This window comes from Hoplias malabaricus, chromosome 15 (assembly GCF_029633855.1).
Source record: "Hoplias malabaricus isolate fHopMal1 chromosome 15, fHopMal1.hap1, whole genome shotgun sequence".
NCBI classification, from domain to species: Eukaryota; Metazoa; Chordata; class Actinopteri; order Characiformes; family Erythrinidae; genus Hoplias; species Hoplias malabaricus.
This window is the reverse complement of record NC_089814.1, coordinates 12645118-12669643: the sequence shown is the minus strand read 5'-3', so window position 1 is coordinate 12669643 and position 24526 is coordinate 12645118. Positions and strand designations below refer to the sequence as shown.

Sequence of the window (24526 nt, the reverse complement as noted above, 5' to 3'; positions counted from 1 at the left end):
TCTATGCTTTTCTTGTACACCGTTCGAGAAGCAAATAATCCAGTACCGTGTACAGATGATTCTTCATCTGCCAAGGCAATGATATTGCACTTGGATTTGCCCTTCATGACTGACTACACTGTGAGCAAGGCAGAGTGTGCATTCTGGAGTGTTTGTGTGGGTTGGCGAGAGACCAACATCTCAAAGTAAACATGCAGGGCCTGAGGAAGAATGACCTGCCTTTGATTCTGAGCCTCCTCACTAAAGTGCACTGCAGTGTCTGGCTGGGAGGCCATGCTCAAAAGAGGAAGCTGATTTCTAAGCTCAGATGACTGGATGGAGAGAGTAGTAGACTGCACGCATGGTCAGAGTTCTCTGATCCAGGCAAGTAGATTCAGGTGGTATTGAATGTGATGAGCGAGAAACAAACCATCTACTAATCATACAGACATCCGCTAAAGATCAGTTGGATAAACTACACAATATGGATATCAAGTTTATTAGACGGAGGCCGACTACATATAGCTACTTTTCACAAATGTGTTTTCGTTTACAACTTTGGACTTTGCAGCACCTAATACAAACCTTGTGGTTCAACAACTACTACTACTAGTGGTCAGCGCAGATTATAAGAACACTGTTCCCAAGACTAGCAATTAAATACACATAAGGAGTTAATATCTGTGAGGCCATAAGAAACCCCCAATTTCTCAAATGAATTAAACAAGCACATTTCTTCATTGTGTCTTCACTTTTTGTGGCCTCAAATTCTGTAACTAACTCATCCACACAATTTTCCATGCTAATTATTCTCTATTCTGTGTTCATTTTTGTAGTGCGTCTTCCATCTGACACCTGAGAGTCAGGCTCTTCCCTCAGGGTCTTCCTTGTCAAGGTGCGCTCTGCTGAATGTTAAGAGAAACCTTCATCACATTCTCCTAGAGAATAAGATAACCTTTAACTGGTGTTGTTCTACTGTAGGAGCATACTGTGCTTTATGTAATAATACAAGTAGTGTCAAAGTTAATATGTTAATGTTTTAAAATGCTCAAATTTAATGGTACATATTAAAAAAAAAATGCTAATATATTTTCACTGTTTGAACTATCCATAACAGTACTGGAAGATTAAGAGAGAAATATATAGATATTAATATTTATTCAGCCAGCATCTTTTGGGGTAGTCAGGTTTTCCCAAGAAAATAGTTTTATTTCTCGGCTGTTTTTTCTTGTTACCTGCTAAAAGGGGGACAACAAAAAACACCCAGACCTCCTCAATGTTAAATCTAAAGGAAAACAATGGAAAATGTTTTCCTTAACACTCTGTGTGTGATCCTGTCTTGATGTTACAACAAATTTGAGGCGAGCTGAAGCGACATGCTGCCATCCAGATGTCTTTTTCTCTGAATATTTCTCTGAAGATTTATCCATCTCCCTGATACATTTCAAATTCTGCTCAATCTACCTTACATGACCTACAAGGCCCTGAGAAGCTAGCAGCATATCTGGTTCTGGTTTATATACAGTTTCTTCTGCTTTTGTGATTTTCAACTTGCGTTTGTAAATGCCGTGACAAACTGTGGTTTCCAAAGTGTTTCTGAACCCATGCAGTGATTTCTACTAAAGATATATAAGTTTTAATGTAGTACCACCTGGAGGTCTGAAGATCACAGGCAACCAAGACTGGTTTTGAGCCTTGCCCCTTGCATACAGAGACTTCTCTGGATTTTCTTATGCAGATGATGAAGTCCCCAGGGTCTTTACTATTGAGAAGCATCATTCTTATGCTGTTGCATTATTTGCCCATGCAGTCTTTCACAGAGTGGTGAACCCTTTTGCCATTTTTACTTATGTAAAATTCACCCTCTCTGAGATGGGTCTTCTTAAACCCAACCATGTCATTGACCTATTGCCAATTAAACTAATTTGTTTTTGTTGTATTTTGTTGCACCATACCAACGTTTTCTGGAATTCAAAATGTGCATTTCTCAGTTTTAACATTTAAAATGTTGAATATACATATATATTATTTGAACTATTTTCAATTAAATACTGTGTTTACATTTGCATTTGCTTATCATAAGACTCTTTTTTAATTTACATGTTACACCTCATCCAAACTTTTGAAAATAGTATTTGTAAAACAATTTATCACAATTATATCACGGTTCATTATTTAAATTTTTGACACCCCTAAATATTACAACCCCTGCTTTTGCCTGTGCTCTTTAGCAGTGATCCACAGTCAAGAACAGACCATCCAGATATAACTACACCACTCTATTTCAATGGTACACAAAGACATATCTCCGTCATCAATGATGAAAACTGACCAGCTAAGCAGCAAGCACCGATAACAGCTAAATCCTAGAAGCTGATACAAATGTGTTCACTCATTCATTTCACTTTCCAGCAAATAACCAACACAAAAAGGAGGCAAGACTGAGTAAAGCTGCAGTGGTCATTTCAGTTAATTTACTCCATGACCGGGAGCGCGAGGGTGCTTATTGCACTGAGAAGTCTAACAGAACACAGCAAAAAGAGATGGATGACACTTCTGACAAGACCTGAAACTTAAATGATAGCATTGTGGCTTGTGATTTTAACAAACATGAAAAACCTACTCCTTCGGATCACTGACTCCAAATGAAAAGACCTTGAGACTAGACATGGAAGTATCAGAGTCCAGAGACAGAAGCAAAGCTAACTGATGGAATGGAGGATCCCTTCTGCAAAGCAGAGAGCTGGGAATTGGAGGTTCAGCCATTGAGAACAATCCACCTGAGCTCGCTCTCTCGACTTCCTCTAGAGACTTCAGCTGTCAGTAAATTTCAAAAAATGTTGCTGTCAAAACAGCTTTATAGCCAGGTTTTTGGGAATACATAATACACCATTTACTATAATTAATTACTTAAACTACGCATCAGAGACATTTCTGAATTGGACTTTAGTAGAAAAAACACAATTTCTTCTTGTGGTGCATTAGAAGGGTAAGTCAAACACACTACATTTGATGCTCGTCTAAAGTGAAGTGTTCAACTCAATTGCCATAGACTATTTTTAATTTTTGCCGCTTTTTAAGAGCTTGCCAGACCGACCAATGCTCAAAGTTTTCCAAACACCATCAGAAAAGAAAAAATTCAATTATGCAAAGATATTTTCAATTTGCTTATGCAAATACAAGCAGAATCTTGAAACACCTGAGGGCAAATAAGTGTTGAGATTTTAGGAGAGAATTTTTGTTTAGTGCTATTTGCTTCAGCAATTGCAATTCACAAAAACAAAAACCTCTTGTTATACTGATCAGATATAGTCTTTAAATCACAAGCCATTTTTTACAGGAGAGAATTGAGAGTTCAACGGTGCAGCTTACTAACACAAGTTAAATGGCTAAAGCATTAACAAGCATACTACCCAAAGACAACTGCTATAATTGGCTGCAAGTGGTGCATGGTTTAGGTTACTACACTAAGAAAGGTCACGTTCACAGCAAAAGTACCTCATGAATGCAGAGGCAAAGATTTTAGTCAATTCTTCTTAATGATTTTTTTGTTACAGCTGGGGGACCACTAAAAGCCAGTAGGAAATACAAGAAAAGAGTGACCCTAATGAGTTCAAATAAAGTAAATCGGGTTGTACTGCACAGTGCACTCACTGCCCACCTCACAGACTGTAGATCCTGATAACTGAGCTCATTATTTGTGTCCCTCTTCCTTCAGCGTTGTCTATAATTCTACCGACCAGTCAGTCCAAGCAGAGGCTCAGCCATGTGTAAAACTAAGCAATTACAGCTAGGTGATAACACCCTCCGAGGGCAACCGATAGCACCGGAAGATTAATCACTTTCCATCAAGGAGCTGAAAAATATCAACAAGGGCAGTTGGCAGAGTGACTGTACATGAAAATGCATTTTGGATTTATTTTTTAAAAACCTGCTTATTTACAAAGGGGTTGGCCCTCCTGGTACAAGCAATGAACAGTAGGATAGTTACATCTATAACAAATTAATCATGTTATGGACCTAGAAGAAAAAAAGGAAATGGGGCAGTGACAGCCTACCATATGCATATCTGCATGTTCTCATGGCAACACAGATCAAGACGAATGAGCATTTGTTTGGGGGAGTTTGTGGGGGGATTCTCAGGGCTATGAGCATTCATCAGGGAGCTGATCGAAAGACAGACACACCAGTAATCAATGAGCCATCAGGGATAAGGAGCAGAGTCACTCAGTGATACAGCACTAGCCCTGTGACTGACACATGCACGGAATAGATCTAAACATCCTCATAAGTTAAGAAGTAAATACTTAAAAATGATAATAAATAAGAACTAAACATTATTGAAAAAATATTTCATACAGTGATTCCTTTCAAAAATTAATTAAATTTCCAAATCAATCAAATGTTTTATGATCATTCAGCTCATTTGCTTCGAAACAATTTGCATTTAGACAATAATTGACATTTTTCAACTGAGCCTGCTAGCGGTTGCATATACCAGGTTTCATCCTCCAGGCTGCATTACTAATGCCAGAACAGTAGTCAGAGCTATGCTAAACCTACTTCTGGTCTATAATATAATCTCACTGCAGGCACACAAAAGGATTATGTTCATGCTGTAATAAGGTTTATCCTCCTCGAACTGGGAATAAGAGACGACTCAGTGAATTATTACAACCCAGTGAATGAAACTGAAGTATCAGAAGGTGCAGAAATGTCTGATTGCTTTATTCTCAGTCTTTCTCTGTAATGTCCACATGCATTAAACTGCATAACACAAAAGCACTGAATATTTGTAAAAGATACTAAGTAGTAACCTTTAAAGCATAAAGCAATTCACTGCCAGGTCCATTCAGATTTCCTTCCTTTCCAAGTTCTCCTTCTTTAACTGCTCCTACTTTTCCCTCAACTGGTTTTAGCTTGTTTACAATGGATGGCTCTTGCGGGCTGTGTGAGTGATCACAGTGTAAGCATCCTGTGCCAGCAGCACAGAGGGCCCATTTAAAAGTGCTGGCTTTGAGAAAGCTCTACGAGTAAGCTGGGGGATGTGCCTCAGAGCCTGGCCACTCGCTAATCTGCTCACTTTCTCTACAGGGCCAGGCCAGAGCCCTGCGCCACCTGCCCGGAAACAGGCAGCTTTCCCAGGCCAGCTGAGACGTGTCCCGCACCCTCAAATACATTCGCTACTGCCAACAGTCGCTGTGTGCTGGAGCCTCCAACTCAGAAGAGACCACATAGACTGAAGCAGCAGATCCCTTTGGGATCTAATCATAATGACAATGTGAATACCAAGGTTGCACTTGTTTAAGAGAAACCATTTGCATGCAGAGCTGCTGACATCTCATTAACCGCCCAGAAAAGGGAAAACAGCGGCTATTAATGATGCAAGCATTGCAACCAAATTAAACAACCAAGAAATCTGTGTCTCTCAACTGTTTTAATACCATTTTTCTTCCTTATTCGTTTGAAGTTCTTCTTTAAAAAAGTCACATTGAAAGAATAATGAACTGCCACAGATCATGTATCCAAAGCCTGGCTTAGAGAAACAGCAGGATGCAGTTCGTTTGTTGAAAGCAATCTGCTTTGTCAGAGCGATTCTGTCCAAAGCCCACAGTGAGCCACTCCCACTGGGGGGCACTGTGAGGCTGAGGCACACTCGCAGCTTTACTGAGACAGACAGCCCCCATTCTGATTCCTTCAGTTTAAAAAAAAAAAAAAAAAAAGCAAGCCACATGATTCCAGCTCCCTGTGCAATTAGCCTGTGTGGCACTGGAAATTACTCCTGATGGGAGAAAACAGACTTCTAAATCAAAGCAAAGCCTTCAGCGCATGGTAGCTCTCCTTAGGTGAGATAAATTACTCTGGGAAACCTTGCTGTGCAAAGGCAAAGGCACCGGGCTCTGTGCACAGCAATTTGAAACACCAATATGGTCTGTTTATGTCATATGTATGTCTGTAGATTCCATACTGACCACAGGGAATTTGAACACCATAAGAGAAAAAAATGGTCTATTCCTTGTGAAAAAAATCGATGATCTTCATTTCAGGCACATGAGGCAAAGCTCAGTAATAAATGCAGATATAGGTGCCTAAAATGCTACTGGATAGAGCAGCGATTTATCTCATTTAAAAAACAATAATAATGTTTTATTAAACTGCATGAGATTTCATCTGAATTTGTGCCCACTTGATGGTGACCAGTGATGCCTGCCCCCTTTCTAACGCAGCATGTCTGGAGTCAAAAATGCTGTTCCAAGAAACTGTGCGATTTCTCAGCATCTGACAAGCAATTAACCTTTTCATTAATCAAAAACAATTCATATACAACAAAAAATTCTATTATTCTGCTCACAAATGATAAAACGTATACATTCAAAAGAAACTACGGTTCAGGAAGTCCTGTAACATCTACATAAGCCTGACATTGGGCCACCTTTGCCTGTCTGATGATGAAACACTAATGAAATAAAAAACTGAAAAGCAGAGCAATTATACCTTATTACGGCCTTATTACACACCAGCGACCCTTAGTCAGAAAGACAGAGCGGCTGATTATAGGGACTTAACAGTCTACTGTCCAGTAAAGAGAATTGATCAGCATTACTCCCACTAGCAAGCAGCCTCTGAATACCATTAAGCGAAGTAATTAATTGAAGTTAATGTTGCCTAAGATAGTCCTTTCTCTAAAATGGTTCCATGAACTCCCATTATTAAAGCTCCACCAACTGCTTTATCAGCAAAACTAAATTACCTTTTTTATTCCAAACTAGACTCGGAAAATGTGGATTTTTATCAGAGAAAACTCTATAACTGTGAAACAGCAGATAAGGAAGGATATGAATGTGGCCGAGAGAACACAGGTGTGCATAAACAGACAGAGCTGAAGAAGAGTGAGCTGAAACAGCAGCGCAGTAGAGCATGAGCGAAAGCACTGTATGGAACTACACAGTTCATTTGTATAAAGTGGGCAGATTTACAAGTCAAATATATCAGACAATTTGCACATCTACACCAATCATCCATAACATCATGACCACCTTGTGTCTACACTACATGTCCATTTTCCCAGCTCCACTGATCATATGGGAGCACTTTAGATCTATAATTACAGACTGTACTCCATCTTTTGCTCTGTATAAACTGTTACCACCCTGTTCATCAAACGGTCAGGACCCCCACAAGACCACCACAGAGCACATATGATTTTGGTGGTGGATCTCTCTCAGAGATGCAGTAACACTGATGTGTTAATGCTGCGTTAGTGTGTGCTGCATTGATACCAGTGGATCAGACACAGCTGTGATTGGACACAATTTTTAAAAACCTGGGCAGTGCTGCTGTGTCTGATCCACTTGTACCAGGGTAACACACACTAATACCACGTGTCAGTGTCACTGCAGCACAGACAATGCAGATTGTGCAGACACTGAGCATGAGAAATGAAAGAACATCTAATTGACTGAATATGTTCTATATGTCTAAAAAAATCTATTAGATTTTCTATTACATCTCATACTCTATATATATGTCTAATTCCACTGAAAACAAAAGACATATCCGAACTCTAAATTAAACCAGAGGGTGCTGTAAAAACCTCTGCAGAACTTGACACAAGCTCTAGCATAGAACAGAAAGCAGGCTAATGCCAGTTGGCACCATGCAGCTTGTCAGAGAGAGTGTTGTCCAAGGTTATACTATAGAGTTATGTCAATTATATCTGTATTAAGGGATTAATACAGTGGTGGGAAAAGTGTTTGTCCTCTTCAAGATTTCATATTTTTGTGCATGTTTGTCACTCTTAAATGTTTCAGATCATCAAACAAATGTAAACGTTAGTCAAAGACAACACAAGTAAACACAAAAAGCAGTTTTTAAATGAAGGTTTTTATTATTAAGGGAGAAAAAAAAATCCAAACCTACATGGCCCTGTGTGAAAAGAGCCGCCCTTAACAGCAACAACTGCAATCAACTGCAGTCTTTCGCACCACTGTATACTGTATCATATGAAATGGGTTTTGATTTCTGTTTCATCTCCCCACTTAATAAACCCTCACTTTTATCATTATATTCTTACCATAAAATAAGTCATCTGTTTTCCATATCTTTGGCACATAAATGTTTACGGCATTACCATCCCAAGCATTTATAAAAATAGAAAGAATAACAATATTTTTTTTTTCTGAACTGTAAACACTACACTTAATTTGATTTAAAATCCGTGGGCAGAAAAAAAAAACACCAAGGGAGGGAAGGAAGAGAGAGAGAGAAGGGGGAAGAGGGGGAAAAAAAAAACACTTTGTATGCCGAAAAGTGCTCTCGCAAGCAGGTAAAACCATTTCGCTCAAAGAAAAGAACTATCTCGCACAAGGAAATGATACTTGTCCTTGTGCACCAAGCTCAGTGCCCTTGGCCTCTCCATAATAGCATGTTTATGTGCCCCTTATTCCAGAACTCTATCATCCTTGGGCAGTGCTAACGGGGAGTAGAAACGAACACTTATTGAACTCCATTGCCCAAAGCTTATCATCAATATCAAGCAAAAATTGATCAGAAAACAAATGGAGATTGTTACCCAGCACTACCTGCGGGTACAGTGTAATCATTCCACATGTTCCTGTAATGTACATAAATGTATAAAACTACCTTATTCCCAGTTTTCTCCTGCTTCAATTCAATCCATACAACTGAGTGAGACTTTCTGCTTCATTGCTCATTTTTCTGCATTCTGGTCTGAAAGCTGCCTCTAGTGCAGTGATTCAAATTATGTTCAAAGATATTGGATGACAACTATACAAACATTTGTTTGACACCCACATCGCAACACCCATTTAGGTGGATCTTTGTAAAACTATAAACCAGCCTTTACAGAGAATGTCAACACTGAAGCCTTCAGGACACTCTAGATAAAAACTTCAGTAGGACATGAATTATTCAGAGAGAGATACAAACTCTCTGGTTCAAAGCCACTACAGGTAAATAGAAAGACAGCCTTCACACCTTTGAACAATACTGTTATAATTTATAGTCAGGAATAGTAAGGGGAGATTAATAGTGCTAAATAATAGTGATGCATGATATATCGGCAGCCAACATATTATTTGCCGATATGTGGTTTTTTGTAATTATTGTTATGCGTCCGATATTGGAATTTTAGCCAAAATTACAACCGATAACTTGGCGCCTTTTTGTGCTTGTGCATATGCACAGTCGCCTGTAATTTGTCTGCCGTGTGGACGTTTTTCACAGTTTCTGCAGAGAACAGTCTCTGGGATTAAATTTCTCTGTGGTGAAATCTTATTTAAAAGTATCAGCGAGACTCAATACACGCACACACACACACACACACACACAGCAGTGTAAACACACACAAAGAGCAGGTTAAACGACAGAAAGATATTCTCAAATACCACTTGAAAATAGATTCATTCAGCGTCTGAATGTATTATTGAAACACAATGATAAACTATTACAAACACTTGCTCAAACACACTCTCCCTCTCAGATCTGCTTTATGCCGCTCTCTCCCTCGCTCTACAAAAAAAAAAAAAACTGTGCTGCCTTAATTAGAGTCCCTCTATAAACCATTCATGCGGAACCAGCAGTAAATCTTTGATAAAGGTATAAATGAACTACACCTAATAAATTTTAAAGGAAAAAATTAAAAAGTACAGAAATGTACTTTCTCTTAGAATGTCAAAGTCACTAACATTTTAAAAATGTTGTCCATCAACTTGGCTTTTTAGATACAACAACTGGTAAAATGCAAGATTACACATGATATATATTTTAATTTACATAACAAAAAGCATTTGGGTTGATTAAAAATATATATATTTAAACGTGCTAACTCAACAACTATGCAAGACATGGCAAAAAAAACTGCCAATATTATAAACACCCTCCAGCCTTTTACAGTATTTTTTTTTTTTTTGCTTTAATTCAATGTGGTTTTGCTTTAATTACAAAATGATAAAATTATTGATTACTATCCGTTCTGGCTACTCCAAGGAGCTAATTATTGGTAATCGTATCAGCCAAAAAATAAATACAAATCGGCACATCCCTACTAAATTGTGCACAGCCACAGAGATTCACAGCCAATGCTTAGATAAAATGACTAGATGACCCACCCACTGGAGCAAAGTCTGTGGATCAATTCCAAGCCTTAATTGACCAGGAAGAAAATGGCTTCAATTAAAAAAAATCAACTGTATAAACAAAAACAGTCATTCTTATTTCAAATCCTATCAAGTACAAACATTGGCCAAAAACAACAAAAGAGAAGACAATGAAAAGACAGAAGATAACAGTCTTGTATGAAATACTGTTTTCTTTGTGTAGACCTTTGAAAAGCATAAGGTAGTGGTCCTTTCCACCAGGCAACCTACGACACAAATATATAGCGCTTTTCAAAGATCAAGCAGTTGGCCATCACCTAAGAGCAGCAGAGCAGAAAGGACGTGGACTGTCAGCAAACATGGCCAAGACCTGCCATATGCCCTCACCTGTAATATCACAGAACAATTCAAGCCAAGCTTTGAGAAAACACAAGTGAACAAAACCTTCACAAATTTTATATAAACTAGATGTCAACATGCTCTCTGCCTTGACTGAATGTCAGCACAAAGTTCTTTCAGAAAATCTAAATTCCCTCTAGCAAGATAGCCGCATAGAAACCAAACACTGCATTGCTGTAAAACAGGCACTACTTTGCCTTGCCTGCTTTCTGCACCCTAAATTCTGAATTTTTGCTATTAACAATGAGCAGTTAAGCTGTCTTTATGAGACAATGTCATTAAAAAACATGCCCTTGGAATTGAACCATGCTGCGCCATCCTTCTCATAAGAATCTCATTTTTTACAATTCATCCAATAAGGCATGACATGCAAAATGCCATAGACATTCTTACCATGTTCAAATGAACAAATGTAAAGTTACAAACAACGTATGCATAATCAAATCAAAGAATGCTGCAGTAAATGTATAAAAATGCAAGTTATAAATACTCAGCGGACACACTTTGATTAACTGCACTGTAGCCTGTGGTCCCACCTTGCCAAAAGATGTCATTTTCAAAACAGAAGAACAGGTTCTATAGGGCAATTCTAGAAAATAACGCAAGATTGGAGTAGCACTTTAAAGCAAGAAATTAAGAACAAAATCATGCATAAAGTTGTAATAGTTCTTTCCAGTCAAATCATGCTAATTTATGCAAATAAATGCATAAATTACAATTGCAAGTCACCAGGGATAATGCATGCAAAGTACAAAACATCTTAAGTCATTCAAATCAGAACATAAGGATATACAAAATGTGCATAAAAGTTTGTAGGAAAACAACAAATGTTCTCTTAGAATCTCAAAATTTATGTTTAGTTTATAAACAAATTTATATTTAGTTAAGTCAACCATTATATATATATATATATATATATATATATATATATATATATATATATATATATATATATATATATATATATATATATAACCACTCCTTACATTTTCACCAATGTTTATTTTGCACATGAGCTCTGGAAAATCTCTAGAGAAATGTATATAAACATCAGGCAGTTCAGGAGAGTGCATGATCATGGGGAGGCTGTTATTGTCTGTACATACCAAACTACAAAACTGAATCACTGTGTTGAAATGACAAGCAAGTGACTCATTTACACGAGAAAACTTGAGATCATGAAAATAAGATATAATTTTAACAGTAACATTTTCATGTTAATTAATGTTGGTACCTTTTATCGACCATATAATATATACATCTTTCAAATGAAACATTAGTTTCTTCTGGCTGCTGTGGAGGAATATGGAATAATGTGAAATGTCTTGGTTTTTTTTTCACGTAAGTACCAACTTGACAGGAAAAAAGATGACATAACATTTATAGACAGTGATATACAAGCACAGTCAAAGTCATAAAGTGTTTCCCAAATAAAGTTCCAAATGTAGTTCAGGAGAGAGGGATCATTTAGAAAAGAAATCAGAACTTTGCTGTCTACTGAAAACAGTAAAAAGTTAAAAGTATGCATGACCTAGTTTCAATTCTGACTAAAGTTTGTCATTAGCTGAAAATAGATTTTCTGCTATGCTGCTTTAAGTGAGAAGACACAGGGACCATCTTTTCAACAAGAGAGCTGAAAAGGCTGAGAAATCTCTGAAAGTCTTCCACAGAAATACAAATGAGTTCTGACATTTGTGAAATTTTGAATTAAACACATATCAACAGGCACAGATGTACATTAAGTCACAAAACTAAAAGACACCAGCTAAAAGACATGGGATTTTTTTTATTATTATTATTTTACATTAGCTTATTTACATTTTAAAATTTAATCCAATTTCTTACACATTCTACAATCTCCTGTTTTCTGAAATGACATCTTTTAAGTGTTTCAAAGTATTATTCTCACTCTGTTTAACAGCAACAGCAGTGCATGTAACAATCAATTTCAGATCCAGAGGAACATAACAGGCCCAAGGTGCTTCTAAAATTGTAATCACAGTGGGGTGCTGGTTCTCTGGGACTATGTATCGCGTCAAATATAATCACTAAGCAACGGCATCCACCAAGTGTGCTCCAAGGTAGCAGAACCAAAATACAGTACTTAAAAGAAAACTGCCACATTCATGCTAACACCAAGGGAAAAGGGATAATGCTAAAGATGAGGCACCGCAATGGAGTATGACACTGAACTATAGGAAAGTATCAAGTGTGCTCATGTCTCATCCTCTCAGAGTCCACTGTTTATACACCCAGCTGTAAAATGCAGTGTCATTTCAGAAAAATATTCAGTAATAATCAAAGCAGCATTAATGAACTCTTATCACATAATAAACAGCACAACATCTGTTTAAGGATTTGACAACATTATTTATAGGGTTTGTTTTTTTTTATAATCACCCTGTTGCTGAATATCTGAAGCCTTTCGTGTAATTACAATTTTTGCAAGGCTTCATATCTTTGCATTCTCCTGTCTGGGACAATTTTACAGTGTAAAATGAATAAGAGTGAATTTGTAACTACAATAAAACACAAAAGAGAACAGCTAGAATTTTCAGAAGCTAATTTTTCCGTATTTGGACTTTGAGCCTTTCTCGCCGCTCTTTTGACAGATATATATCGTCATGTTAAAATTAAAAACGTTTTTCCATTTGTATGGATTTTTAGTTACTACATCATTTGAACACTGCCACTGTCCTTCACACTATGTGATAATTCCATGATGAATGAACTCTAAATAAATATACTAATATCTTGTCCTTGCATGCATTTTATATATATAATATATATATATATATATTCAGCAGGAGTGGTTGGAGGAGGCGAATCAACATATTTTTCACTTCTCACTAGCACATGGAGAAAAATCAGTGGATCATTACATTTTACATGAAATCAAGAAGCATATTTTAAGTATATGACATGGTGAATTGTGAAATTGACGAAAAGGAAAAGGAAATATTATTGTTAAAATGCTAAAGTTTAGATTTCAGCAGGAAATGTGCTGATCTTTCAGTGACCCACAGAAAAGCAGCCATAGTGCAAAATCTTCTACACCCATTATTCTGTTTCTACAGTATTTCCAAGCCATATAATTTATTTTCGGCACTGTACAAGTGACATACTGGAAACTGCCTAACTAATAGCTGCATCAGAATTACATTTGAATAAAAAGAAATCCAACTAACAATGCTACATTTAGGAAACTGAATGAACAAAGCTCTGTTTGTGCTCTGGTGCTTTGGGCAATATAATCTAACCTCTGCTATTATTACCAAAAATATTAAATATTAATGGGACATAACTGTGTGTACATTTTTTGGCTAAATTTCCCCAACATTTTTTTTAAAGCCCTAGGCCAAGAGCTCAGCCTCACTCAGTGTTTTGGGATTACTAAGACTGTAAAGCAGGAAATGGAAGCAACTCCTATAATATTTGATATTATATGTTGTATATTGGCATTGTCTAAACAAGAACATCTATCAATTTTTAGTTTATCATCTGAACACAACAGCCCTCATTCACATTGTGTGAAAAATGCCCTGATGAATGATAAATAGAAATGCTCAAAAATGTAAATTGACTTCCACTGAAAGACAATGAAAATTTTTCTTCTATAAAACGTTACTACTTTGGAGGAACATGTTTTTCGCTGGACAGTGACGAAACACATGTTAAGTATGTACTGGTACTAAAAAAACTATATTAATATTTAATGGTCATTTGAACAGGAATTTAATGTTGGTCTTGTCTTTTACATACTTTAGTCAAATCAGAAAGATGACACTGAATTTAAAGGTTCTATGTATTGATAATAAAAGCTTAGCAAATATGACTGCATCTTCTTGGTCCTAGACGATATGAGGCAAGCACCCAGGCTCAAATAAATCCCTGAGAACTGCAGGGTTAGTGAGATAGCCTAGACACCAGCAGGGAATAAGGAAAGTGGATCTATAACAATTACACGAAATACCTGAGTAGCTAGAGTACACACACACACACACACACACACCCCAAGCATGTCCCTGCCATCATTATCAAAATGTGAAAGTGGATTTTTCTTAACAGAAAAGAAAAAAAAATTATATATATATATATATGCGCAGTGTGCAACAGACCTACAAGACCTTCAAATAGCATATTCAGTTTGAGATCATAGAAATGTGTGCTCAAATAAACATTTTCCGTATTTATAAGAGAACATTTAGAGTGGACCTTATAATACACATTTTTAAGGTTAGGACTAAGCTTTACAGCAATGCCATTAACCTTGCTTACCCCCAGGAGAATGTGTCAGGCATTAGACTTTAAACTGCCCTGACAAATATAGCATCTTATTAAATCCAACTGTGCAGTATTATCACTCTTGTTCATTCTCTGTTGGGAGGTAAAAAAAATATCTAACACTCATTTAATTTGAGAAGGAATATTTTTCAAGCTGAATTACACAGCGGGTGATAAATGAGTAATAATATCTGTTCTGATCCCAGCTGCCGTAAGGACGCCATTTTCAAGAAATCAATTTTTTGAAGAGCTCATTTAGGGCACTGCAGACATACTTGAAGGAAGCTTAAGAGTCTACTAATCAGTTCAGTTAGAGAAGTTCTTATTCGCTAAATTAAATGCACTGCACTATAAAGTGTTTCTTTGCCACAAGTTTCAATTGCATTTCGTCAAGGTGGATGACCCTTATCTTTCTAACTACATTCAGACTCTGTAGTTGCTTTTAGCAGTTAAGCGTCTATGGTTTCTTTCAAAGCTGCATATCTAACAAGCAACTTTATACCAAATTATTTTAAAATCTCACATTTTAAAAGAGCACTATCTACCAAATGTGTTGTACTGAATGTGTGAGAGAGAGAGAGAGAGAGAGAGAGAGAGAGAGAGATTTGAGGGGTGAGATACTTGTTGGACTCAGGATTGTTCTCAGCAAGCTAAATTACACATATCCACAGCTCCCTGCGTGTCATTAATGTATTAACCAGGGATGATATGATGTAACACAGAGTAAACAGAAGCAGAATGTGCATGAGAGGCACTGTGTGTGTGAAGATAAGTACAGCAGCCTCATTATGTATGAATCTCTGATCGCTGCCCAAAAACATGAAGGAGGGTGTGAGAGAGAAAGAAGGGGGGGGCAGTGTAAGAGCAGGGAGAAAGAGAGACACATAGCAGCACTGCAAATACAGCAACACTCCTGCAGCATACATTCTCAAGCAGAACATAAACACTGGACATTTTCAAGCCAGTAGGCAGAGCAAGAGGGAGGGAGAGACTGAGAGAGGGAAATAAACAAGAACACAATGTAGAGCAGACAGAAGAGAGAGAGGAGAGCTATGAGAAAGAGAAAATAGCAGTTACACAGAAAAAATAGTGAGTGTGTGAAGGAATGTAAATGAGAGAAAAAAGGAAAGAAGGGAGAAAGGGCAGTTGGAGAAGAGTGTATAAGAGCATGTAAGCGAGAAAATGGGGGGCAGAAAGAGAGAGAGAGAAATTAAATAAGAGTTAGAGACAGAAGAAAGGAAAACAGAACAAGATCAAATAGAAAAAAAAGAAAGTAAAGAAAGTTAGGCCACAACAGGGGTGAGTAAGTGGAGAGATGACAGATATGAGAGAATCTGGAGAGCGTGAGAGAAAGGGAAAATAGACAGACGAGAGGGCACTTTTGATAGAGTGTAAAAGAAAGTGTATAAAGCAAGGCAACAAGAGAGAGAGAGTAAAGAAGGTATGACAAGTTTGCAATGGACTCACCTGTCAAGACAGCTTTGGCGGAAGGGTCAGCAAGGTCCAGGGCAGACTTTCCATCTGTGTTGCGGATGTTTGGGTCAGCGCCGTGCTGGAGCAGCACTGTACAGGGGAAACACAGACAGTAGCGTAACTCAGGCAGGCACAAGCTAGTAGCGGGGCCGCTGCCTCCACTGACGGCCAGTGCTCTCCTCGGCATGCTGCAGACACATACACACATCGCACAGCGGCACGGCGCCGAAATCAGCCTGCACTAACGCACGGCTCGCACTGCAGTGAGACAGAGGAAAAAAGCCCATGTTACTGAGGGAGTCCGACTTCAGGCAGGAGCATGTGACTGGAGCTCAGGTATGAGAGTGGAATATCAAAGTCTGTTTTTCCCAGATCCTTTCCCTTTCCCCCATGCCTGGCCTCCAGAGACTGAGCGAGAGAGAGAGAGAGAGAGGAAGGGAAATGAGAAGAAAAGAGAGCCACTGTGCTGTTTTGTAGTGCTCTGCTTTTTAGTCTCCTACAGCCAGCAGCGCACCTACAGTGGCCAGCGTCCCTCAACTGTCTGCACTCCTCTCTCCTTCGCTCACTCTCTTTCCCTCTCTCTCTCTCTCTCAACAACAACGCAAGCATGCACACATATTCACACCTCCCCTCCCTCTGCCCTAGCTACGTCCCTCCTCACTATCACCCCCCCCCCTCACGTGCACCCTCACGTACTCCCTCCCTCTCTCGCTCGCTCTTTCTCCGCTTCACAGCGTAGGCTTCCATTCTAAAACACATCTGCACTATCACTAGCCCGAGGGGCAATTACACAGACTCACTCTCTACCTCTTTCTCCATGCTCCTGTGCACTAGTCATGCTAATGTTGATGCAAGAGATTCTACTGCTCAAAAGTGGAGAGATTGAAAATATCTCCAAAACAAACACCGTAGTGGTTTTGCATTCTTTGCTTTGATATTCGGCCAAGAACGCTGGAGCCAGAGCTCCAAAAAAACAAGGTGTAAAAAGAAAATGGACATGTTTGTAATCATGATGCTGCTGGCACTTTGGTGACTCATAGGTCGTCCATTTTGCCATTTTACAAAGAAGTCCAATTCTGACAAGCTCTGTGCTGTCTGGAAATATGATATGACAGTAACATATTTCTCTGAAAAAAAGAAAGAAGAAAAAACGCTTTAAGTGGGACACAACGCTGCATCCATAAGTCCCCTCAGTCAAATGAATATGCAATAAAAGACCCACAGAAAACACATTTGCATACACCACTGTCATGAAAGCACTTGAGTGGTGGGCTGTGGAGTGGAATGGTGATGGTGTTTGTGGGGGTGTGTAATGTCAGAAAGATGACAGCGGTGAGGTGATTAAAATTCGCCAGCGTGCCTCCAGCAGCCTAGCTATCTATCAGATGAGGCGTGAGGTGGAGAGCCGGAGCAGCTTCGCTATAACCGCCACCCTTGGCCATTCTGCCTGGGGTCATAAAGCAGCGATGAGACTATAGTGTATAGTGATGAGTTTTTGAGGACTGTGGTCCCTGTGCCGGCATTGGTTTCGCCAAAAGTGTTCATCAACTGACTGTGCGATGAACTAGCACTCTGTCCAGGGTGTGTTTTTGTGTGGTGCTCAATGATACTGTGTTGGGGCCACTGTAATGCTGGTCAGGATGAAGCTGTTACATGCGAATACATGTATATTTTGTTTAAATTCAGGGGTAATGATGAGCAACAAAATTAGACCGTTAACAATCTGGCTCTTAAACTTTCTCCAAAAATTTCTAACCCCGGCTTCTCAAAATTACATGTCATTTTAAGGGGAAAAACGGGTTAGGTTTCTGCATCAGATAAACTAAGATCTAAAAGTAGGCTTTCTTATACTGGAAAAAATACCTTACCACAAGAAATGACAATGTATGTGCGTTTATGGGCTATATTTGGTACAGGACAGAATCAAATTCAGGCTTTTCTCTTACTGACACTCGATCCAGCGTTTTTGCTGACTTTGTCCAGATAGTGTCACCTGATATCAGATTAGTTACAGGGGAGAAGAAGAACAAAAACGTTTTGTTTTTCCTTCATTGTTACCTTTGTTCTTCTATTCATGTTTGTGAATATGTATATTAAAAACAAAACTGTGATGAGATTTGATATTTCACTTATTTCTTTCATAAAAAGAGTAGCCCACATTAATATTCACGTGCCATGGCGGGTAAAAGCAACTGAGCAACCGGAATGTAAAAGCTGATGAGTTTGTCTGCCCAACCACGGCTGCAAATGGTGTGAGTGGCCAAGAGCAGCTTTGAAACAGGTGTTACCGTGAGATCCACAACTGCTCTAAGAGACCTCTGTGCCAGAGAGCTGACATGCAGACCCACCATAATTGCTGGTTAGGATGTGATCAGAAAAGTGGTATAATTACAGCCAGGCACTGAGAGGGCAGGGAAATAGAAAGCTTCTGGAAGAGTAGGAGTGTTTTGGTTAATGCATCACAATGCACATGACTCTGCTGTCATCAGGGTTAAGAGCAGCTCTGAAACACAGGCCGACCAGCTGACATGACAAAGGCTGTTCATTAAAACTCTCCGAACATTAAGCGAGAAACAAGACTGACAACGGCAAATGAGCACTGGATGAAAATCATCCATTCTGACAGCCACCGGAGCACTTCAAAAGGGAAGGAAAACTAAAACTGATGTAAGATGTATTGTTTAAGACAGCATGGTCATATGTGCATGTAAATAAACACACAGTGTGAGAAAAAATAAATAAATCAGCAAGCGTCTATGGCTTAAAGCTAAAGGAGAGCAGCAGCAGCTGCATCATCCACTGCGTCACTGCCCTGTGTTCTGCTATAGCCAATGCTTCTTTAGTCATTCATCACCAGCAGCAGTAAAGACAGCAGACCTGTTCATCCAGTAGGCAGGTCAGGGCCATGGCAAAAAGAGAGACATACTGTCACCATTATCGTCATTCATCTTTGAACTTGGATTGACAGCAAATGACCTCCAATTTTAAATTGCCCTCCTGCAGCTTTGTGTGGATGGGTGCAGAAATTAATGACTGGAGACTAGCGCCGACCCTAATTAGTACAGTGAAGGGAGATTATTTATTCATTATGATCAAAGGGCAGGGGTGATGAAACCTCTGGGATAGATAAAGACTGGGGGTCTGTCAACCAAGGTTGCAATTTAAGGTGCCTAACAGCAGAATCCTGCACCTCAGCAAGTAAGAACAAGGTGAACCAAGGAAATATTTTTGAAGAAATATTTCAAACTAAAAACATCAGTTAATGAACCAATTTTCAAAACATATGTCTTTAATTTATATCCGCCCCCATCTCAGGTATCAATATCAGGTATTGAGTGCTACCTCTAACTGCTGTGTTTCAATTGCATGAAATATGTATTACTTCCCTATTAAAGTGTTTCGCACTGAAGAACCTACTGTTCTTAAGTTCCAACTGGGAACTAAATTTTCTGGTTCACAAACCAGAATGTGAAATATGGCTGAACTAACAACAGACGGTGTAGTAGAGCCACCTCAAGTTCTCTCTGTGAAAGCGGCTGAACTCGCGTTCCTACTCACGCATGCGCGTTCCAACTTTAAGAGTCAGTCAGTGACTCCTAAAGTTGAACAGGTTTATTATTCCTTAGGTACTGAGACTGATCGGAGGTTAAAGACTATGAGAAGTCTGCCTTAAAAAAAGGTTAGAGGTTACATTACAACTAGTGATGCACTGATATACTATCAATATCATATGATATTGTAAGTATCAATGATACCGTATAAGTATTGGCACAGATACCAGCACATAAACACAGTATCAATATCGGCTACAGAGAGCACTGATACCATAGGTGTCTTGGAAATGGCCCACTACTCACCATTCCCTACATGTAGCACACACCCCATGAAGCAGATAGTCACGCGTATGATGCAGTTCAAATTTAAAGTTGGGGCAGATTATTAACAAATTGGGTATTACACACTACATGACTGTTTTTGTCGATTTTTACTGAGACTGGAAAAACATCAAATACACTACATGACTGGGGATAACACACTACATGACCCCAAACTCCCCAAACAAACACTCAACTTGCGTTTCCTTGGAGACATAGACCTTCAACTCGCTGCGGTTATTGTTTGTTTAGATCCACAAAATACATAATCTCTGAGTTGTGGATGGGAAAACATAGTCAGCGCAGTCTCTACACACTTCAGCAGGAGCTGGAGATTGGTAGAATAGCACATAGTTGTGCTACATTCCATCTTAAATGGTTCCGAAACAGTGGTAGCCATAGTGCCCTACAGTGTTACGTCATTTAAGGTGGAACAGAATATTAGAATACAGTTGGAATAAAGGCTGTAACAGTATGTTGTTCTCCTATTGGTAATTCTCATTTTTTGGGGATATGTGCTCACAGCACTATGTAGTACATCATAGTTATTCATAGTTTTACTATCACCACTATACACTAATGTGTTTCCCTTCTACGCTCTGTTCTCATTGGCTGTTGAAGGGACTCGTCCAGCCTTGAGTTGGTGGAGAGTTTATACTATGTGACTATGTCCAAAGTAGACTAGGAAAAAAAAAATCAAATGTTTCATATGCTGCAACAGGACAGAAACGTGAGTTTGAGGCAAAAAAAAAAGTAAAATCGAGCTAAAAGTCGTGCAGTGTAACCGCAGCTTAAGGAGTGCCAAAGATCACTGATTAATTCAAGCAGCCACAAAGAAGCACGCTAACACAGCTCAGCAGCAGTCCTTAGAAAATGCATTTCAAAGTTGCGACAAACATCCTCGTGAAAGTGTAAAAAGCTGTTCAGTCAAGCTAGACTATTTCATCCTACTTTTACTTGTTACAACTTTGTGAAAACATTTATTTTTTCATGGGTTTGGAACTTTAATTAGTTAATTAGTGCAGTTAATAAAGAAGTAAATGTTGTTCATTCAAGCTCATTATGTCTTATTAGCGAAACAGAACACTGCTTTAAGAAAATAAAATCTGTAATTACATCAATATAAATATCTGGATTTATATTGTAGTTAAAATAGATAGAGTTGATATCGGTACTCAGTATCGGCAGATACCTAAACATGAAATATCGGTATCTGTATTAGAATGGAAAAAGGGGTATCGGTGCATCCCTAGTTACAACTGAATAATTAGCTCGATTAACAAAATCAGTTACAGAATTTTCCCCTGGCCTGGTCTCATTCAGTGCTTGGTGCATTCGGTCCAGTGCGTATAGCTTGACATCTGCTCACAGTAGTGGCGAAGTAGCGCTATAGGAGGAGAATATGAAGCACCCAACTCTTTTTCCATCAGCTCATGTTTTGGCTAATTTAAAAAACTAAATTAAATGTCTGCAGATATGTTCAATTTACCAAAAGCTGTTTTCAAATCACTGTATTAGTCAGCACTATTCCAAGTGGTTCAGGACAGTGGTTTTCAAATATAATTTATCTTCTTCCAGAGAATAATCACAGGTACAGGACAAGGAGGGATTTACTCCTCCTGTACAACTAGATTCCAACGCTCAATTTCACAGTAAAATTACAGCATATCCAGACACCTGTGTGGAACTAATAGATTATTCCGATTGCAAACAAAGGTATTCCTTTCCTTGGAAACAGCTGAACAGTTACAGTTTGGAAAGAAATCCAAACGTGTTGAACCACTATATACAGAACAAATGCTTTTACTGAAGCATTACTTTACTGTCACAGACCACTCCGTGTGAAATGTGTGTAGCTCTGCTGACTCTTTGAAAAAGTCGCTCTTTCCAAATGCCATGTCACCACCAAAAACATCTGTCACATTGTTTTGGGTGTTGTGTCCTCTGTGAAAATCAGTGTGAGAGGAACAAATACACAACATCGTTTTTCTACAAAAATCTACAGTGCTAAAATAGACATCAATATATAAATAATCTGTTCAACCCCAACTATTGCTCCTTTCACACATATATTCTGGAGAATTTCTAGAGAAATTGGGTCCGGAGATGTCACGGGAGATTTTCTGCATCAGACGTGCTCTCTCAGCAGGAAATGAAACACAGGTTTGAGGCGTGGCATGCAGGAGAAACTCCCACCACATTTCCCACCCCATTCTCACATGCTGTGACTTGGACTTTACCGGTACCTTTACAAAGGTGTGAGAAAGAAAGTCCGGGTAAGGTCCGAGACAAACGTTGTGGATAAACTCTGGACAACCGGATTACCACGCATGCCTAAATAATCACTTGCCTCAGAACATGTTGAGTTGTTTATGCCCTTTTCACACATGCACGGTAATCCAGAAATATTCCAGGGTTTACCAGAAGGGGCTGTATGTGTGAATGCGACCACCCGCAATACTCACTCCTCGCGCTCTAGTAAAGACTCGAGGTGAAGTCCAAGTCAGCGCATGTGAGAACAGAACGGGAAATGTTCCAGAGTTTCTCCTGAGGGAGCATGCCAGACGCTGAAAATCTCCCGTTGTGCACTGCATGTGTGAACAACCGCTACGGACCCGATACTCTGGAGATTCTCTAAAGATTCCCTGGAGTTCATGTGGGGAAGAAGCATTAGTAATCGCAGATAAACTTGCTTCTGTAGATTGTAACACTGTTTATTAAAATTTATAAATGTCCAAGAAAGAAAAAAAAGCTTCAATCTTATACTTCCGTATTGAGAAGTACAATTTCTCAAACATTTAGCCTTTATGTGGATAAGAATGGCATTTTGGTCAGTGAATATTTGCCTGTTAATTAACATGTAATAAAATTACAATTACCAATAGAATAATAATCCAAGCTTACAATTTAACGCACTGAAACACATTCACTAGTGATGAAGAAATCACAGCCAGGGAGACACTACGGAGGAAAATTTGTTTTGAAAAGTAAACATTTCGCTGAGGGCAAATAGAAGACTTGAATCTAGAAAGACACTGTGTTGCCTTTTCACCACCAAGAAGCAAATTTAAATTTCTCATGAATACCAAGCAGTGAGAAACTTATTAACATCTGTAAGACTGTCAGACACCAAACCTAATCAAGAAAAATGCCACATGGTTAACCCTTATTGAAAACAATTCCTCAGGCTAAACTGCTCAAAATTAAAACCATGCATCTCCCATGCTCACAAACATGTGTTTGGAAATATCTCTGCGATTATGGTGTCCTAGTTAAAAACATTGGCAATTACAGTGATGAAGTACTTAACTTGACAGTATGTTTGCATGAATAAATTCACATAATTTTAGTGGAGAATTCAGAATAAATGAAAAAAACTTGCAAATGCCTAAAACATAAATAAATGAAATAACGTAGCATCTTAAACAACCATTTTGTAAATTAAAGACAATGGTTCTACTGGTTAAAAAAATGTTTTGTGGAAAACAAAAACGAGACACTTACCAATACAAACGTCAATTTTGCCCTTAATGGCAGCTTCATGTAGAGGAGTGTAGTTCCAGTTGTCTCTAGCATTGGGGTCAGCTCCTTGGCACAGCAACAAGCTGACAACTTCAGCATGGCCGAAAGAGCAGGCATTGTGTAGGGGGATCAAACCACCATCATCTCGGGCATGGACGTTTGCCCCTGTCTGTAGAAGATGCTCCACTACATCTTTTCTTCCAAAACCTGGACAGAATGTTGTACAATTAGAACTAAATCTTAGGTAACACTTATATTTTCTTGCTGAAGGTGAAGAAAAACAAAAAAGCTACTGTAAATTTAAATTTAGATCCAGTTTCTCAAACTGGTCAGTGTATTAAAAAACAGCAGGAAAAAAATGCTATTTTGGTCTGCAAGAACTTCATAAATACTGTCTAAAATATCTGAGTACAGGATCGTAAAACACAAACAAGTTCCCATTCTTGTTAATGAACTAGTTTTGGTTCATTCATGTACAAAAACAGATTATGTTTTTTTTTTAACCACAATGTCCATTTTCCATCAGCTGTGCAATCAAAATGCTTCTGAGGTTTAATAGGTGAGAACCATTATTGAAGGATTAATGAGGACTGGAAAACAAACTCATGCACATCCGAAAAACAATTCTGCTTCTTGGTGAAAAGGAGAGAGCGTTAAGTTAACTAGCTTAACTGGAAGTAATGAGGACAGTTACAAAACAAAAACAATAATGTTTTAAACAACCCACCCAAAAAAACACTTCCCACACAAACAATCCCATATGGCAGTGTCTTTGACTAGATTTCATATCCATTAATAAAAAGAGATTTATATTTTGTGCTACTCATTATTTTAACCGATCCAGCACTCTGGTATTTCCATGTCCTTTATTATTAA

At 38.5% G+C, this 24526-nt stretch overlaps 1 protein-coding gene across 1 annotated transcript in view; it reads right to left on the bottom strand.

Moving 5' to 3' along the window:
- tnksa (tankyrase, TRF1-interacting ankyrin-related ADP-ribose polymerase a) overlaps positions 1-24526 on the bottom strand; it is a 76958-nt gene that overhangs the window by 49689 nt on the left and 2743 nt on the right. Inside the window, exons 2-3 of the mRNA XM_066645606.1 lie at positions 23633-23857; positions 16248-16343 (exon numbers count right to left, since the gene is read on the bottom strand). Of these exons, the coding sequence (XP_066501703.1) occupies positions 16248-16343; positions 23633-23857 (321 nt within the window). The remainder of the gene's footprint in view (positions 1-16247; positions 16344-23632; positions 23858-24526) is intronic.